We start from the raw sequence: 20,817 nt of genomic DNA on the forward strand, positions 1-20,817 counted from the left end.
GGGGGAGAGAGAGAGGGAGAGCCAAGCTTGTAAGAAAGTGTTGAGGGAAGGACTTCTCATTTCTAAATGAAATTGAAACTGACTAAATTCAGTTTTTTTTCCCCTTAAGCAGTTTTCAGTATACTTTTATTATTAATTTAGAGTCATTGTAAGGCTTCCAAATTTTGACATTCAAAACATGTTTACTTCTAAAGATATAATAATTTATACATAGTTTATTAACTTTTTAAAATTTATACAAAGTTTATTAGCTTTTTAAGAACTCAGATAACTTAATATGGGTACATATACGAAGTCAGATATTTCTAGTTTTTTTTTACAATATATTTTTTGGTAACAACGTAATATATGATTATATTTATCTCGTTATTTTCTATTTTCGGATTTATAGGCAAGATGACATTTCTGATTGTACATATATTCTGCTGAGTGGGCGACTAAGATCTGTCCTTAATCGATCTGATGGGAAGAAGGAACTGGTGGGAGAATATGGAAGAGGAGACCTTGTTGGCATTGTATGACATTTTTATTTTCTTAAACTTCTAAACACTGTATGCATGCAGGTATATTATAAAAGTTTTGTTTCTGAAATTTATTCTGATTTTACTTAATAATTAATTGCTGTAAAAATGGGGAATATAATATGTGTGTTGCAAGAATTTGAAATATTGCAATGTATTTGATTAAAAGAAGGAAATTTTTTGTGTTAAAAATGTTAAAGTTAGTAATTCTTTGCTGATTTAAAAAAATGAGTAAATAAATATAGTATGTTGTTAGCTTTTGTATAGTATATTGTTAATTCAGTTATCGTGCTAAGGAAAAACATTTTAAAGATCATTTTAAACATTTTAAAGCCTAGATCATATTTTGTTTTATGCATGCGTGAAAATAATTTATTTTTCTAGATGTATGTGCTCTCTCTCTTTCTCTATCTTTTTTTTTTTTTTTTTTTGTGTGTGTGTGTGTGAAAATTATGTAAAAACTATTAAAGGGAATAATTAATTCTACTTTCATAAAGCAAAGTCAAAATATCAGTGAATTTTTTTAATTTCATTCTGATTTTACTTAATAATTAATTGCTGTAAAAATGGGGAATACAATATGTGTGTTGCAAGAATTTGAAATATTGCAATGTATTTGATTAAAAGAAGGAAATTTTTTGTGTTAAAAATGTTAAAGTTAGTAATTCTTTGCTGATTTAAAAAAATGAGTAAATAAATATAGTATGTTGTTAGCTTTTGTATAGTATATTGTTAATTCAGTTATCGTGCTAAGGAAAAACATTTTAAAGATCATTTTAAACATTTTAAAGCCTAGATCATATTTTTTTTTTTATGCATGCGTGAAAATAATTTATTTTTCTAGATGTATGTGCTCTCTCTCTTTCTCTATCTTTTTTTTTTTTTTTTTTTTTTGTGTGTGTGTGTGTGTGTGTGTGTGTGTGTGAAAATTATGTAAAAACTATTAAAGGGAATAATTAATTCTACTTTCATAAAGCAAAGTCAAAATATCAGTGAATTTTTAATTTTCTTAGTCTGGTGCATCACTTTGCTTGGATGGAAGATGCCATTATTTTCTATAATTTTCCAAATTAAATCATACTCCCATGGTGTTAGAAATCTTTATTTTCTTAAAAATTTCTTCATTTGTTATCCAGGATGCTGATTTCCACAAACAGAAACTGCAGCACCGATAATAAAGTCTGTGCAATTTAATTATAATTCTGCTTTTGAATTACATATTAGACAAAGTATGAAAAAGAAGCTGTAACATATTAATTTTTGTAGGTATGCATATGGCTTATGGGCCAAATAGTGATCGTAATGCAGTCGGAATGGTATTTGATTTAAGGGTCATTTCTAAGGAAGAGGATTATTTTTATGGTTTATTTCATATATAATGTAAATATTAGGTTTTTATGTTATTTTTTTTTATACCAAGCTATCTTTTTTAAGGCAGTCAGCCCTTATATATTTTGCCAAAATCAAACACTTAATCCAATCTTCATGAGATTCAACATGATACTGCTTAAAGTCATTATTACTTTTGGGTGCTCATTTCAAATTCCTGTAAAATGAAAAAGTGTTTATCATTAACTGTCATATCATTTTTTTACTTGAAATAAAAGATCCTATATTTATTGCTAACAACGATAATTTTATTGGGAATTTATTAATTAAGTAAACAGTAACAAATTAAGTAATATTTTAGAGTGTGCAAACACAGTTCTCTTTATAAAATGTAAACCAGAGAATAATGATCATTATTATACGCTTAAACCATTTAATTTGATATGAAAAAAAAAAAAAAAAAAAAAAAAAAAAAAGGTAAGCCCAGTTCGTAGTAGTGCTAATCATACGTTTCATGATGGAAATGTTTGTCAGGTAAATTTGTGATGAAACTAAGATAAACACTTTCATGTAAAATTTTAAATTAGGCAGAAAGTAAATTTTAAAATCTGGCAATGAGACATTTCAGGGGGGATTGAATAAATTTTTTACTTGGGAAGAAGCACCTGTATCTGATCACCTTGAAATCACCCTTGAGTTTTATTCAAAAATCGATGTCCTTTTAAAGTTGTGATATTGGTGCTAATTATTGCATTATTATTATGATCAAAGCAAATTTAAATTGTTAGTATGCATCAGTAACATAGCTAGAAATTTTGGACCTGTAAGCAAAACGTAAAATACACATGAATGTCATATGAGCATAGATAATTATGAATGGAAAATTCATTTTAGTCAAATAATTGAGATTTACTTAATAGTTTTAAGCAATTCAAGGCTCATTTAATAATAAGCATATTTATTAATAACAAAATTACATAGAAACAATCTTAATAAAAACTATCTAAAAAGAATAAAAAACTTGCTAGTTTTGAAATCAAATTTTAAAATACTTTAATATTTTATATGTACAGATTTAATTTAAAATTTTGTGAAAAATCTTAGAAGAGTTATTATAAATTTTATAAAGTCATAAATTTTAATTTAATTTTTAATCATAAAAGAGTAATCATAAATTTTATAAAATCATATATTTTTTAATAAATTGATCATTTATAAAATAATAAATTAATCATAAAAGAGTTTTATATCTTTCTTTCGAATAATACAGTACAAAGTCTTTAATCCGGAATGATCTATAATCCGGACCTCAAAGCTACAAACTTTCTGCGCATGCATAATGCATTTACGCATGTGAATAATACCTTTACGTATGCGTTTATGTATGCACATAATACATTTACGCATGCACGTTTTAATGTATAACGGACGGTATAAGCTAAGCTAAAATTATCTAATTATCTGTTTCAGTTAATGTTGCAGATTGCGTGGTTCCTTGATCTTCTAATTGGATCTGGCTTATTATTTTTTGCAGACTGTTAGAGCAATTCTATAAAAAGTAAGCTTGAACTTCGATTATGTCAAAAAGAGTTTCTGATTCTGGAGCTGCCAAAGGATCTACAAAGCAAAAGCATGTTTCAATGTACCGCTTCCGATAGTGAAGAAAGTGACAAAGAGGTTATTGAAAACGAAAAAATTTCGTTAGTCGGTATTCTCGACACAGCAATTACAGGACTTGAACAAGAAATTATGTCAGTTTATAGAATTAAAGAGAAAGTATTAGCACAAAAAATGAAGCAACTTAAACAACTTACATTGAAATAAATGTTTAAGAAAGTAAACAAATAAATATTAAGCTTTTTTTTTTTGTAAATTTTGATATCCTTTAGATCATAATTGCTCTTTATTTCATAAATTATGGTTTCATATTTTTAATTGTATAATTTCTGCATGCCATCTTACCAGATTTAAATTATTGATCTATAATCCGGAAAAACCCCTAATCCGGAATCGGCGAAGTCCCGACGAGTCAGGATTAAAGACTTTGTACTGTATTAAAATTAGAAATAAAATTGAATGCCACAATTGCCTGTTTTGTTCGCTGTTGATTCCAGCACCTGTGTAATTAATTCTTTTGTTTACACATATTGGCCCGTCTGCAGTATAGTAACATTCTTATCAAATACACATGCACAGGATTACCAAAATTAGCCTGTTTTGTTTGTGGTAATCATTTTGTATTTGTTTTTACTTTTTTTATGAGTTCTGAGGATTTATGAAATACATGATCAAAGAAGTTTTCTATGTGCTTTGTTGAGCAATAGAATCTGCTATATTTTACAGATCCAGTTTACTTGCCTGCTCATGCTCAATGGCTAGAAAAGGAAGATAGTTTAATCATTTTTATTAATTCAGTTGCCTTAGCATGGGTTTTATAACAAAATTCAAAAAAACCAAATTGATCTCTCACCCATGCCAAGAAATTAATAATGCATTTGCACTAAAATAATGTGTAAAATGTAATAAAATACATTCACTTTAATATATTCTTTACTGAATTGAAATGATATGTCAAAAACTCATCAGAATGACATTTTTTTAAATCTTATTTTGTCTTTTGGTTAGACATTCTAAAGTAGGAATTTTTGGTAATTTCAGTTTCACTAACGTTCAAATTCATTTTGTAATTTCTTTGTATTTAGGCAAGTGCTATTTAAACATTGCATAGTTTCATCTGGACATATACGAATTTTCTGTAATATTTAAAAAAAATTTTTTATTTAGCACCTTATGCATAAATATACAAATAACAATAAATTCAAAGTTGCTATTTTCTTTTTAATCTGCAGTGTTTCTTCCCATTTCTCTTTTTTATTTCTTTTAAAATAGTATTTGAGTTAAAACTTTCAGAATGTCACCATAGTGTAATTTTACTGTTTATTGGAGAAGTCAAACAATTTTATTTTTTTAGTCGAACAGTTTTAATTTTACTGTATTTAGTGCAGTAACCTTACTTGACCTTTTTGCTGGGTTTAGCTTTTTTTTAAAGATATTTCTGATTCGGTTGTAATATTTGATGAAAGCTCCCACTGGTTTATACTCTTCCCACAAAATAAATATAAAATTTGTAATACAGTCAAAAGTCGTTAATTCGGACACCCATAATCCGGAATGATCTATAATTCGGATCTCAAAGCTACAAACTTTCTGCGCATGCGTCGAGTAAGACCTTTACGGCTGCGAATATGCGTGTGCGCAAAATACGTTTACAAATGCGCGTTTAATGTATAACGGACGGTATAAGCTAAGCTAAAATTATCTAATTCAGTTAATGTTGCAGATTGCGTTGTTCCTTAATCTTCGAATTGGATTCGGCTTATTATTTTTTGCAGGCTGTTAGAGCAATTTTATAAAAGTAAGCTTGAACTTTCAATTATGTCAAGTAGAATTTCTGATATATATTTACTAATATGTAAAGGATCTACAAAGCGAAAGTATGAAGTACATTAAACAAAAAGTGGAAATGCTGCAAAAAATGGATAAAGGCATATCCTTTGTTTATCTAAACTTTAACGTTTGTTTATGCAATGAATTGGAAGTTGATCTGTGAGCACTATCCTTATCTTCAGGGCAGATGTTTTTATTTTATTTGGCTTATAATTCCTTACTAAATGTAGTATTTCTCGATGTACTCTGTCTTTGATATGATTTAAATCAAATTCCTCGTCATTATAATTCGCTTCCGATAGTGAAGAAAGTGACACAGAGGTTATTGAAAACGAAAAAATTTCGATTGACAAATTAGTCGGTATTCTCGATACAGCAATTATAGGACTTGACCAGCGGAACTTTGTAACTGAAGAAGAAATTATGTCTGTTTATAGAATTAAAGAGAATGTATTATCACATAAAGAACGAAGCAACTTAAACAACTTACATTGAAAGAAATGTTTAATAAAGTAAACAAATAAATATTAAGCTTTTTCTTTTTGTAAATTTTGATACCCTTTAGATCATAATTGTTCTTTATTTCATAAATTACGGTTTCATATTTTTAATTTTATAATTTCTGCATGCCATCTTACCAGATTTAAACTCATGATCTATAATACGGAATCGCTGAAGTCCCGACGAGTCCGGATTAACGACTTTTGTAAAGTCGTTCTTTCGTTAAAGTGTTTCTTTTATGCATTTATTATCAGCTTTGCATTTTTTAACAAGTGACTTCAGCCAATAATATGGTTTTTTTATTCAGGCTGTTCAACCTTACTGGTAGAGACAATAGCTGTTGAAGAATCTTTGTCTGGTTATGATGTTTTAGTTATATAATTTTTGTATCTTTTTTATTTTTTTTCCTTTTCTTTTTCTTTCTTTCTTTCTTTTTCTTTGTGCATTTGATAATAATGCTACCATACTGGAGACAGGCCAATATATGTTAGCAAAAGAATTCATTGCCTAGCTCCTGAATTAATAACAAGCAAGACAAGCATCTGTGGCATTCAATTTTATTTCTAATTTTTATATTATCCCAAAATAAAATATAAAAATCTTTTATGATTTATAACATAAATTATTCATAAAATTTTAAATTAAATCTGTCCACGTAAAATATTAAATATGGATTAGGCAACAAATTTGTTAATTTATTATTAATTTTCAAGTATTCAAAAATTGAAAAGAAATGAGCCTGGTCCTTAGACTCTGTCTGACTTTTCCTATCTGTAGCTACACCACTGGTGTGCAGTATGCTGTTATTTTAGAGCAAACTGAGAAAAAACTTGGTCATATTTATTAATGTTCATTTAGCGATTAATAATTGAGAAATTAACAAAGAAGAAATGTTTCAAATTTTCTTTCTTTTAAATATAGGTTGAAGTACTGACAGCGACAAGGCGATCAACAACTGTCATGGCTGTTAGGTATAATCTTTATTTATATGAAATTTGGTGACTAGTGAACATTTTGATTTATGCAGTTTTTCTCTTTATTTTGTCATCCTTCCTTCTTTCCTGTGTTTTTCTGTATATCTTGAGTTATGTGTTAGCATATTTATATTTTGCATGTCATTTTATATCAGTCAGTATAAAGGCTATCATTTTTAATAATTTTTATAAGCATTTGTCTGAATATAATTTATTGACTCATCATATGAAACATTACATGTGATAGGTGCAGTGTATTTTATGTGAGTTTCATTCTTGAGATATCTAGCATCAAATTATAAGAAAATTATGATGTAGTCATATGAGTATGCATTACGTTCTTTCACAAGGTTATAAGTAATTGTCTAAAAGTACATAAAAAAATTTTGTTTTATCAAACTTATTCACTCAAAATTGTTTAGGGTAGTAAGAATAAGTGGATACAAAATATTGATAGTTCATTCCAAGCTCAATATACACCATGATTTATGAAGAATGTATATTTCAAATTAGTATGCTATTAAAGCTACTGATCACTGAACAGTAGGAAGATGATGTTTGTCTGATATCAATCAGTTGCTGCTAGACCACTCGTGTAACATTTTTTCTCTGCCCAGTCCCACTACTTCTGTCCAAATGGCAACTCAGCAGTAGAAAGTGTTTTGTGTTACTAAATGTAACTCAATGAATACAATACAAAGATGTTTTCACCTGAAGTACCAGATGGATTCTCTTAATGAATGGAGCATTGACAGATGGTATAGACAGTTCGTTTCCATAGATTGTTTATGTAAATTAAAGAGCTCAGTGAAGCCAATGTGTCTAAAGAAAATGCCATGAGACTCCATTTGCTTCCCATCAGAGCCCTTCAAAATTATCTCATCATGCAATCAAGACTTGAAACTGCCTCAGACAACAGTTTTGAGACATTTGGTTGGTAATGATGCCCTACAAGTTACAGTTACTGCAGACTGTAAAGCGTCATGACAAAGGAAAAAGAGTGCAATTTCCTAGGCAAGTATTGGCTGTTGTTGAAGAGGAAAACAATTTCACGGTATGCATTGTGCTTAACACTGGAGCAACCTTCCATGCAAATTTCCATACATATTCTGGCAAAGTAAATAAACATACTGTTTCAGATTTGGGGCCTTAAAAACACACATTCTTGTGTTGCCCAAAAGGTAATATGTTTTGTGCAGTGTCTTGTTCATCTGTGTATGGCCCTAATTTGTTTAATGAAAATGCAGTTAATTGTGAAAAGTACCTTGTTGTGGTTTTGAAACTAGCTGTTTCTGAGGTTGAATGAAAGCTTTGAAAACTATTTTTCAACAAGATATGGCATCACCCTTTGTAGCATCATGAAGTGGGCGATTTTTTTTAATAAAATTCTTTCTAATCTTTAGATTGGTCATCAAACATTTAACAACTTGTCATTTTTAATCTGGCCTTCAGGATCACGAGAGTTGTTTCCATATAGCTTTTTCTTGTGGAGTTACATTAAGGGAAAACTGTTATGAGCAACCATTCTGCAGTTACTTAAGTGCCAACCAGCAACCAAGCAGTAAAATCATTGAAAACTCGTACATCGATCTGTGGTTCAAATCCTGATGAATAAGCCTGGCTGCATGGGCATTTCTGTAGTTTTCCCCAAGTGTAATGAGTATATGAGCCAGTTTCCCTAAAAAAGTCTTTCAGCATCCTTCCCCTTAGGTTTATAGCTTTCGAGTGTTTTCCCATAATCAAGTAAACCAAACGAAATTAAACCTTATTGCTTAAAAGAGCTGAAAAACCAGATCATTTCTGCTATCACATCGGTGATGATGAGCATGCTTGTCTGAGTTTGGAATTGATTTAAGTACCTGTTTGATATTGCTTGTACTGCTGATGAAAGACATATTTAGCATCTTTAGATGAACTTCATATATTCATAAGTAAATGTCAAAACTTTCAGAGTTGTACCACTACTATTCTTTCTATTTTTTCAAATACAGATGTTTGAAATATGTATATATATTGCCTTATACAATGCGTAAATGAACTGCCTTCAACAGTCTTTTTTATAATTTTTCCCATGTGTAATGTAAATACGAAATAGTTTCTTTCAAAAAGTCCTGTAAATCATTTTACTCTTATCTTTCTAAAGCAAAAAGCTGTCAAATGGGTTTAATGAAATAAGTAATTTAACATGAATTCTTTATGTTTTTTTGTGTTCTCTGGTATTGACATATGAGAAGTGTAATGTGAATTTGGAATGTTGTCATGGAACATAAACCACAAATGCAAATAACACTTTGAAAAATTACTAGTGACTGAAGGGAAAAAAATGAGTACATGTTGCTGAAGTTGGAGGAAAGACTTCTAAGGATGTATATAAGACTCATTAGACTGAATCATTCAGCATAGTGTACTTGAGCAGTTTATGCATATATACCAGTTTATTTGCAGTTCTTAGAACAGGATTATAATGCGGTTTGTTTGATTTGTAAGTGTTCAAGTGTTATGTTTTGGATACATCCTTTGTGATATCTTTCAGAAATTCTGAGCTTGCCAAACTTCCTGAAGGCTTGCTGAATGCCATAAAGATCAAATATCCTGAGGTATGTCTTTAATATTTTGTTTATATTTTGTAACATTTCAAATTTAAATAATTTGCCTAATAAGGATATTTAATCTAATACAGAAAATTGGATCAGTTGTGTTTGAAACACAATTTTTTTTAATGATAAAATTGATATATTTTGTAACAGCACTCCTCAACACTTTTCTGGTACCTAATTTCAGACTGTTTGAAATATATCATAAATAGAAGTACTTTTTACTGTTTGCTTAAAAGAATAAAAGCAAACTTAAATTCTGTTCAATAATCAAACAAAATCATGAGTTATTTTTATAAGCTTTTATTAAACTTTTATAAGGCATAAAATTATAGTATTAATTACAGTATGGAATAATATTTCTGTTAGATATTAAGTCTTAAAAATTATCATGATAATTTTAGCATTATATTAAATTTTAATATAATTTTTCGTAATAAATCTACACCATTCTTTTATTATCATGCATGTTTGTTTTAAATATAATTTCAAATGATTTAGTGATTATTTGTTTCAAATTTCTCATATATTATTTTTTTCTTGTTTATTTTTAGTGATTAATAGCACATTTCATTAAATACTTTAAATACATTCCAATGTTTAATTTAGGTCGTTACACGCTTTATACATCTTCTTGGCCACCGTATACTTGGAACTCTTCAAAAGAGACTTCCATATGCAAGTATGTTCTGTTTGTTACATTCTATTTTTTCACATAAAAATGCAAAATAAGTTATTTTCAATGATAATAATAATAATAATAATAATAATAATAATTTATCATATTTGGATTTTTTAAACTGGCCTAATCACACTAAACTAACAATCGAAAAAAATGTTTTATGGTGTAAGTATTTAGGAGACTGCCATGATAAATTTTACATTTTAATATCAAAATTGTACTTTAAAAAAAAAGTCATCAAAATGTATTTATATCATTATCATTACTCTGAAAGAAGTGGTAAATTATTAATTTTTCATAAGAATTCTTTTTAATTTCTCACATTTTTACTTCCTTGTATGAAGTAAAGGAAGTGTTGTAATTGTGAAAAATTCCATTCAGATCTTACTGGAAATATCTATTTTGACTAGATCCATCATTATGTCTCTGCGTATGTTGCATTAACTCAAAAACGGTTCATCAAAGAATCTTGAAATTTTGTATTTGGGACTTTTGACTAATTTCGGTGGGATATCTGTATGTATCTTACATAACTCAAAAATGGTTAGCTGTAGAATGTTGAAATTTTGTATATGAGACTGCTATACCATCTAGTAATGCACTGCTTTTTTTTATTTTTGGCATTGCTTTGTTATTTTTGGTACTATTTTGCTTTATTATTTTTGGCACCTTTTCGCTTTTTTATTTTTGGCACCTTTTCACACTGCAATCAGCAGTGCCAAAAGGTCACTTTGAATTGGAAGATCATATCTTAATTTCAAATGAAATAAGCTTAGATGAAGTTCAGCAAAAAATATATGTAATTTAATAGGTGTATATAGGAACTCATATGGTGTTGTACATCTTATTACTTCCTTGTACGAAGTAAAAAGGAAGTATTGTGATCACGAAAAGTTTCAGGCAGCATATTTCAACGAAAATATCCATTTTGACTGCTATCAAATGCAATTTAATGATGTTTTTGCGTGATATCTGTATGTAAGGACACAATAAAAGACTCTTTTCCTCCAAAAAAATTATAAAACTGCTTTAAAATGAATTCTGAAGAGAATTTTTCGTGGCATCTGTACGAACGTATCTTGCATAACTCAAAAACGAATAGCCTCAGAACGTTGAAATTTTGTATATAGGACTGCTATAACATGTAGATGTGCACCTCATATTTTGGTTGCAATCGGCCGCATGAAACATATATAAATATATTTATATATATACACTCTGTTACCCGGCGAAATGAGTTTTATATATCACAATTGCTCAGTGATCTCAGTTTCTTTACTCCTATATGTTTGTAAATTGTATATTTTTTGCTTTAAAAATGATTGAATTATGTTGTTCTTAGCTTCCTGGTAAGGTTTTTATGCCTTTAGTAAATCTGTATGCAATAGTTTTAGAATTATCAACAATTTTAAAGTTGTTCAAGTGCCTCTAAGCCTAATAATTTTTTTTGATGGCGGCCATTGCTTGTTTACATTTGAAACAGCAAAATAGTGGATTTGTTGCCAATCTAGAAAAACTTAGCTTCACAACAACAAAGATAACGCCTTCATTTATTATTGCGAATTAAATTGGGCTTAATCCTTTCTGGAATTTTTTCGAGAAATAAATGTTTAAGATTTACTTCGTAATTTTTAATACAGATATTTTGAGTTTTTATATATTTTTGCCTTAACGCGAAGTGAAAATTGAATTAATTGAATGAGAAATACTCAATCGTCTGTGAAAAACTGTTTCTTTTTTGTTTTGTTTGCTTAATTTCTTTTGTACATCGGTGTAGCTTTATTATAGTATTTGAATAGAACATGTGGCAATGATTAGATAATTCTATTCTTTAAATGATATAAATTTTGTGCATTCTGAGTTATAATATGAATGAAATATAATACTGTTAAGTGAACCTAGCGCCAGAATGTCGCTGTGGTAAACAAATAGAGTGAATTTTAAAGAATGTATTTATTCTATTGTGGTTTATGCACTGTCGATGAAGTAGATTTAATTCAATCCAATAAGTTTAAATGAAATGCAAGAAAAAATGCGTATAATTTAGTATTCTGTACAAGGAAGTCATGAGTTGTACACATCAGTTTTTTTTTTTTTATTATTGTAATTAGCCTGAACAGTTTTTCAACAAAAAAGTATTTTATATTAATTTTTGAGTTATATTAAGGATGTCAAAACCTGCAAAAGATTGTAACATATAGTACAATGAGTTTTAAAGAATTTAAATGCGAATCAAGATCCCAGTATTTTCATTAATCTTGTAATCAATAATATTGTTAAATTTCTTTTACAGTTAAATGTGAGGTCATTGTCATGTTATGAAAGTATTTTGTAAGGGAAGAGGCGAGAATATCAACAGCATTTTAAAGTGTCTGAAATTGTATATTTTGTTTTGTAAATAAATCCCTTGGAGTATTTGAAAATTTAATGTATGCAATCACAAACAAAAGTTGTATTGAATTTAAATATAATACAAGTATTTTTTTTAGTTTTGGATATAAGTACAATGATTATAAATTTCCTAATGTTTCCATATTACTGTTTAGTAGTAATTTTATTTATTTTATGACTATAGTTATTTCTTTTAGAAAATCCTTTAAGTGAAATTGTATTTCAAGGTAGGAAATTGCCTTACAGAAAGATATCTTAGAATTTAAATTAAAACAATTAATGATAATTTATTTAATTTGTAAAAGAATGCTGTAACTGATAAAAACATACTAAAATTAATTTTTGTGTTCAGTATTTAATTATAGTAAAAAATATCAAACTTAGAGGAAAATGTAAACTATTATTTAAAATTTAATGTTTCAACTAGATGAATTTTGTTTTTGAAACACATATTGGCAGTATAAAATATTTTATACTGCTGTATATGCTAATATGTTAATTTGTTATATGTTATTATGTAATACTAATATGCTAATATGTTTTCACTCTTTTAAATGTTTTTGTTGAATTTTTTAAATGTAGGTGATAAAGCTTTGACAATGGATTCCAGACCTACTGGTTCAAATTTTGCTACTGTTGCCATTCTAGCTGTAATGGATGATGTACCTTTAACAGCATTTACTCTGGAATTATGCCATGCATTGACTGCTATAGGTGAGTCTTCTTTTTAAAAAAGATCTGAGATAAATCTCATCTCATTATATTTTTAACTGTGATTTTAATAAGTAAAATATTTTTTTAGGTCATAAAATTAAATTTATTGAAATGAGTTTTATATATCACAATTGCTAAGTAATAATAAAAAAATATCATCATTTATCAGAACATAAGTTACAATGGGCTTGGTATATTATACATTCTGGATAATCAAGATAATTTTTTTAAAAAATCATTAATTCATTTGTTTTTTAATAATGTCTTTAATGAAAAATAGAAACAGCAGTTGAAGAATAATATTTTTTCCATTTGTAAAATTAAGTTATTGCTGAATTGGTAAACTAAATTATATGAGAATTATTAAGATGTTTTATTTTATTAGATTTATTGAATTAAAAAAGTACTTTTTATTGCATTTTGGTTTTTATTCTAATCATCTTTTGAAACATTGAATCCGTTTTGTTAATTTCTGACAAATAAAATTTCTGTTTTAAAAATGGATTTTAGAATGCAGGGAGGGCTTAAAGATGTTATCATTTAATGTAAAACTTAGTTTAAGGGCATGTTGACTATATGTTTTGTATGTCTTGCAAATTCTAGATGAAATCGTTATAACACATTATATGTTGACATAACCAATGTGTTTTTCTTTCCTTTTTTATCTATAATCTTCCTTTATCGTGCTGTATGACTTTTGGTTATGGGGTATGAGGAAGGAACTACTCATACCCCATAACCAAAAGTCATACAGCATGATAAAGGTTACAGGATATGAGGATTCTGTGGAACCAGAATATCATATTGACCATCATCAGCAAATTTTTTGTCATTATGGTGTTGAGAACATGATCCAACAGATGCTTGTGGGCATTGAGAATCATAATGACCAGATTGAAGCTGTTTATTAATTCAGGTGAAATGAAGTGACTTTGTATTATTGTCATATTTACATATGCACATATGTAATATATATTAAAAATTAATAACATATAAGAGGTAAAATCTTTGTCACCCCACCCTGTACTTTATGTAATGGTTTTATTTTATTATTATTTTTTTTATTTTATTTATTGATTTATTATTATTATTTTTTTAATAGTAACACATTTTATAATCAGTACAAAGTCCAAGATCTTTAATCTCTGGGACTTTGGCAATTCCAGATTTGGAAAATTTCCGAATTTTTTGTCATCTGTTAAAATTTAGCAAGATGACATACAGACCAATATTGGGGCTTATTGTTTAAGTTATAAAATAATGCTAACCCCGTCATAACCACTCTGAAAGGGCCAAAAATGTTGCCATTAGTATAGTTAGTTATTATAATGATTGTGACCTATAGCAAAATGTCATCCAATGTATTGCCATTCATCACAATGCAATTTTCTAGCTAGCAGGTGTTTGAAAGGGACATGAAGGACTTTCAGTTGGGATAAAAATTGTATTTATGGTGCATTAGCTTCTCTTGTTGAGTCTTATATTCTCCATTCCAAAACTTTGTAAAGGGTGTTGAAAGGTTTTTCTGGCCTGCGTTTTCTTCGCATGCCAAATATGTCACAGCAGTTGCTTCTTTTCCTATGTTAAAAATTCATGATGCAATCAAATTTACAAAGGTTTTAATAAATCAGTTCCTTTCAATAGGATATATTTGGATGATTGTAGGAATTTGCTAATGGCATGATGTTCCAAGTTAATGTCATGAGTATAATTTTATAAGAGCATATATTTTTAACAAAGATGTAGCCTCCACTAAAAATATTTTATTTTCCAAATTTAAAGCACAGGTGTTAAGTAAGGCCTCTTGTTATATAATTGTAACCAATTTTTAATGCATTTGCTCTAGTCAACCATATAGTGTCAGATATGTTTTTATTGTTAAATTATTTTTTAAAGCAAATAATTTTTGCACAAACATAAGATGTTAAACAGCATTACAACATTCGACAGCAAAACTACCCATTAAATTTAAATTAGCACTAGAGTTGTAGATCATACTTGGACTGTAGTATTTAACATGAGCGTGCAATCTTGATTATTTTCGTCGTTGTGTTGTCATATGCTTGCCCTCAACAAATTTTAATATCTGTATCTAATATTGCTAAAGCGAACAATGCAGAATAAGCTGGTGGCAAACATTTTTGAATTTAGAGGAGCATCAAACAACAAAAATTAGGGATGGCAAAATTTTTAAAATTTAGGGGAAGTACTTGCCAGCAGAATTTAGGGATGGTAAGATTTTTAGAATTCAGAGAGGTACTAGGCACACAATTTAGAGCCTGCAGAGATTGCACAGGACTTCTGATGTGTAGCATAGGCCTTAAACATTTAAGGGCTGAAAGTGTGATCCGGGCCAACTTCAGTACAATTTTAATCAATGTATTGTACTAATCATTGTAATGTTGCTGCTAATGTAATGTCATCAATATTAAATCATCATCAGTGCATCGAATCAGTGTAAATGTGCCAATCAATGTAATGTTATTGGATACAGTGCCACTTTCTAGCCAGCAGGTATTTGAAAGTGATATGTAGGAATTTTAGTTAATCAGGAGAAAAATCACATTTATGGCTCACCTAATACTTTTTTGTTATGATATTCTCCATTCTTATATTTAGTTAGGGAAAGGGGGATTTTTTAAAATTATGTTACTTTATTTTATTTATTTTTTGGCTGGTGGTATGGATATTAGGTCATTCTGGATATTGTATGCAATGATTTTAGAATTTGTATTGTGTACTTTTCAGTTATATTTCCCTTTGTTTACAGGACCAACTTTAAGATTGAACTCTGAAATAATCAAGAAAACTCTTGGACCAACTGCACTCTCAAGGTAATTATTTTTCCTTCTCTAAATATTTTCTTTCCAATTTGGATTTTTTAATGACATAAATCTGCTTGGTTACACCAGTTTTTTTTTTTTTTTTTTTTTGTGTGTGTGTGTGTGTGTGTGTATGTGTATTTTTTTTTTTTTGTGTGTGTGTGTGTGTGTGTGTATGTGTATTTTGTTTTTTGTTTCTGAATGCTTTACTTATTCTTAAATTTTAAATCAACTCATGATAATGTTAAATTAGCTGGTTTGATTGGTAACTTAGAAATGTGCTCTAGATAAGTTTGTAATTTTTTATTTATTAATAAATTTGTTTGTTGTTAATGAATAATAGCCTTTTTTCTCCCAATATTTTATATGTGATACACTTCAGTTCCCTTATGTGGGCCTGTTGTATCAAATGTGATACAAATGCAAATTGTCACTGGTGGCCCACTATGTCTTATTTGAAGCACTGAAGCAAAGCATTTAATTTCAAATTCTAAATGTGCGTAAATTATGTCAGAAAGTTGTGGAACCTTATTGAATGTAATCTCTGGAGTGTTATCCTTGTTATGAATATTATTTATTATTTCATTCTACAAATTTAAAACATGCGATACTTGCAGTACCAGAAGTTCACACAATTTCACTCACACAGGCTGACAATTTTAGACTCATGCAATAAATTTCCTTTTACTGATCTAATACTGAGAAAAAATTTTGGCCATATATTGTCAGGCATTTCATGCAAGTGTGATGATGTACTGTCTTGTTAAAATGGATTCTGGCTGCAAATGTTGTAATTAAAAGAACAATTATTTTAAGCAATTGAGATATATGATGCTAGTAATAGGTCCTTCCTTTAGAAGAGGGTTGGAGGGGTGGTGGTCATTTTGTAACCCGGAAGGTGGCCAAGGCACTCATCTTGAGTGCACTGAATTGACAAACTTGATCTAGACTGTGATTCATATTTGGAGGATGAGTAATAACAAGTAAAATCAAATGGAAACATTTATCATAATAGTCCCTTTTTTGAGACACTGAAAAAGTTTACTTTTTCAATATAATATCAGTAACATGGTCTTTCATTTCTTACATTTCCTTTCATTTTGACATATCATATGCATCTTCTTTTTACTAATACTAGCAATCTTTAAATATATGAAATGTAATGATTTACTGCATTAGTTTTCCTTCTACAGTCAAAAGTCGTTAATCCAGACTCGTTGGGACTTCGGCGATTCCGGATTATTGATTTTTCCGAATTATAGATCATCAGTTTAAATCTGGTAAGATGGCATGCAGAAATTACAAAATTAAAAATATGAAACCGTAATTTATGAAATAAAGAACAATTATGATCTAAAGGGTATCAAAATTTACAAAAAGAAAAAGCTTAATATTTATTTGTTTACTTTATTAAACATTTCTTTTAATGTAAGTTGTTTAAGTTGCTTCGTTTCATGTGATAATACTTTCTCTTTAATTCTATTAAACAGACATAATTTCTTGTTTAGTTACAAAGTTCCACTGTTCAAGTCCTATAGTTGCTGTGTCGAGAATACCGACTAATTTGTCAATCGAAATGTTTTCGTTTTCAATAACCTCTGTGTCACTTTCTTCACTATCGGAAGCAAATTATAATGATGAGGGACTTGATTTAAATCATATCAAAGACGGAGTACATCGAGATGAAATAAGGGATTATAAGCCAAATAAAATAAAAACATCTGCCCTGAAGATAAGGATAGTGCTGACAGATCAACTTCCAATTCATTGCCCCCCCCCCAGAGCAGTGTGAAATTGATAAACAGATTTCGAAATGGTTAGGTAAACAAAGGATTATGCCTTTATCGATTTTTTTTCAGCAATTCCACTTTTTGTTTAATGGACTTCGAAACATACTTTCGCTTTGTAGATCCTTTACATATTAGTAAATATATATCGGAAATTCTATTTGACATAATCGAAAGTTCAAGCTTACTTTTATAAAATTGCTCTAACAGTCTGCAAAAAATAATAAGCCAGATCCAATTCGAAGATTAAGGAACAACGCAATCTGCAACATTAACTGAATAAGATAATTTTAGCTTAGCTTATACCGTTCGTTATAGATTAAACGCTCATGAGTAAACGTATTATGCGCATGTGCAGACGCATATTCGCAGCCGTAAAGGTCTTACGCCCATGCGTAAACGCCTATGCGCATTCGTCAACGAGACGCATGCGCAGAAAGTTTGTAGCTTTGAGGTCCGGATTATAGATTATTCCGGATTATGTGTGTCCGAATTAATGACTTTTGACTGTATATGTTTATTTCAATAATGCCATGCCAATTGATATGTTAAAATCCATCGCTGTATATTAATGAAAGCAAAACAACTTTAGCTCCAGTATGATCATTTTCTTCTTTCTGCATCATCTATTCCTATTCAAGGTGTTTCAGACTAGTGGAGTAAACTTTAAAGAGTAATTGGACATACCAAAACAAAAATTTTTGTTTATTGAATGCAGAGTTGCACATTAACTGGTTGGAGAGGGACATTTTCTGTTTACAACACAAAAATAGATGCTATCTTTGTTATTCAAATACAGATCCATTTTAAGTTGTTGATGATGCATGAACCATGGAACTGGATGACTTAGCCATGAGTACTATGCTGAGGATAGCCTGTCCAGCTCAGTGAAAATAGGGTCTTTGAAGTCTCGTAATGAATTAAGTTTGGAGCACAGAGGATGATAAAAAAGTGAGACCAGTATTTCTGAACCAAAATTTAATTAGCTGGTTTGAGAAAACTCCAGCCCACCAGCAGCCAAGCAGTAAAGTTGCTGAACACTTGTAGTTTGGTCTGAGGTTCGAATACTGGGAACGGGCTGGTTGCATAGGCATTTTCATGGTTTTCCTTATGTGTAACATGTATATGAGCCAGTTTCCCTTAGAAAGTTCTCCAGAAATGTATCCCTTTTCTTAGGCAGATGGCCTTGAGGCTTAATTACATAAGCCAAACAAAACCTTGAGAAAACACTCCAAGGTCACTATGAATTAAAAATCTCAAATTTAAAAGTCATCAATTTAGAAGCAAAAGAGAAATGATGGTACATGTGAAAAGCGCCATTTTTATATGTAGGCTTAAAAAAGTCCCATCTAAAATATAGTATATGCCATATTTTTGCTCATATATTTATCCCCTCACATATTTTCCTCCCTAGTTTTTTTCAACATATGACTTTAAAGTTCCCGATTTATAGCAAAGACAAGATGCCTGCATAGGAAATTATTTTATTTAAGTAAAAAAGTATTATTGAAATCGTTAAGTTCTTTGAAATACATAATATCATAATAGTATATCTTTATGTGGGCTTTTAAAAGTGCTGTGTTTATCATTGTGCTATGTTATGCTCTGTAGAAATTGTGTACTCAGTATATTTTCCTCCTCCAGGTTTCCAAGCAGTAAAATTAGAAAAGGGGGAGAATACATGAGTAAAAATGGTGTATATATGTATATATGTTATGCTCTGTAGAAATTGTGTACTCTGTATATTTCCCCCCTCCAGGTTTCCAAGCAGTAAAATTAGAAAAGGGGGGTATACATGAGTAAAAATGGTGTGTGTGTGTATATATATATATATATATATATATATATATATATACATATATATATATATATATATATTACATATTGTCGGACTTCAATTTTAAATTTTTCAGTGCCAATGAATATAGACTTTGCAGTTGGTTAGGACAACAAGAAGATCAGCATAGAATTGTTTTGTATCAGTGTGATTCCTATTTTTCAATATGGACTCAAAGATGTATTAGGCAGGCAGATTGCATAATCATTGTTGCTTTGGCTGATAATGAACCTGCTGTTGGCGAAGTAAGTGTTTTTTTTTCCCCCTTCTTGTTTTAATTATTTAGTTTTATAGTAATGTGACTATAAAATACTGATATAAATATACTTTTTTTTCCAAGCCTTAGTATTAAAATTTTAGTGTGGGAAAGGAAGGCTTATTTAATTGCAATAACAAAATGAAGGTTTTTTCTCTTTTTGGTCAAGGTACAAAATTTTAGAAATAATTTCTTAAAGTTTCTGTGTTACATATAAAAAAATTCATATGTTAACATCTAACATCTGTTAATAGTTAATGCATAGGTCTAATATGAATAGCAGCTTATTAGTAGAAATGGATTTTATTTTGATTTAGAAGAGCATGAAATTCATCTGTGATGACAGGAGAGTGGATGATATTTAACGTACCAAAACAGGACTTGTAGCACAAAGATATGTTGCAAAATTGACTTTCAAGGCTTTGTATAAAAGTAGAAACACAAATGCTAAGTTCTTGAATTGGAAGTTGATCTGTCAGCACTATCCTTATCTTCAGAGCAAATGTTTTTATTTTATTTGGCTTATAATCCCTTATTTCATCTCGATGTACTCCGTCTTTGATATGATTTAAATCAAGTCCCTCATCATTATAATTTGCTTCCGATAGTGAAGAAAGTGACACAGAGGTTATTGAAAACGAAAACATTTCGATTGACAAATTAGTCGGTATTCTCGACACAGCAACTATAGGACTTGAACAGTGGAACTTTGTAACTAAACAAGAAATTATGTCTGTTTAATAGAATTAAAGAGAAAGTATTATCACATGAAACGAAGCAACTTAAACAACTTACATTAAAAGAAATGTTTAATAAAATAAACAAATAAATGTTAAGCTTTTTTTTTTTTGGTAAATTTTGATACCCTTTAGATCATAATTGTTCTTTATTTCATAAATTAAGGTTTCATATTTTTAATTTTATAATATCTGCATTTCTGCATGTATTTTTAATTTTATAAT

The 20,817-nt window shown here is 29.2% G+C and overlaps 1 protein-coding gene across 6 annotated transcripts in view; it reads left to right on the forward strand.

Annotated features, from left to right (window-relative positions):
• Positions 1-20,817, forward strand: part of sws (patatin like phospholipase domain containing sws) — a 149,908-nt gene that overhangs the window by 52,611 nt on the left and 76,480 nt on the right. For all 6 annotated transcript variants that reach the window (XR_015041570.1, XM_085818090.1, XM_085818055.1 and 3 more), the window contains 7 exons: positions 392-515; positions 6,720-6,769; positions 9,306-9,369; positions 9,976-10,048; positions 13,022-13,153; positions 15,924-15,987; positions 19,676-19,844. Coding sequence is in view for 5 of the 6 variants with exons in the window: in XM_085818090.1 (XP_085674216.1) it covers positions 392-515; positions 6,720-6,769; positions 9,306-9,369; positions 9,976-10,048; positions 13,022-13,153; positions 15,924-15,987; positions 19,676-19,844 (676 nt within the window). In the remaining variant the exon portion in view is untranslated. The remainder of the gene's footprint in view (positions 1-391; positions 516-6,719; positions 6,770-9,305; positions 9,370-9,975; positions 10,049-13,021; positions 13,154-15,923; positions 15,988-19,675; positions 19,845-20,817) is intronic.

The sequence above is a fragment of the Stegodyphus dumicola genome, chromosome 1 (genome assembly GCF_044657685.1).
Source record: "Stegodyphus dumicola isolate Sdum_Otavi_A_Nest chromosome 1, ASM4465768v1".
In the NCBI taxonomy this organism is placed as follows: domain Eukaryota; kingdom Metazoa; phylum Arthropoda; class Arachnida; order Araneae; family Eresidae; genus Stegodyphus; species Stegodyphus dumicola.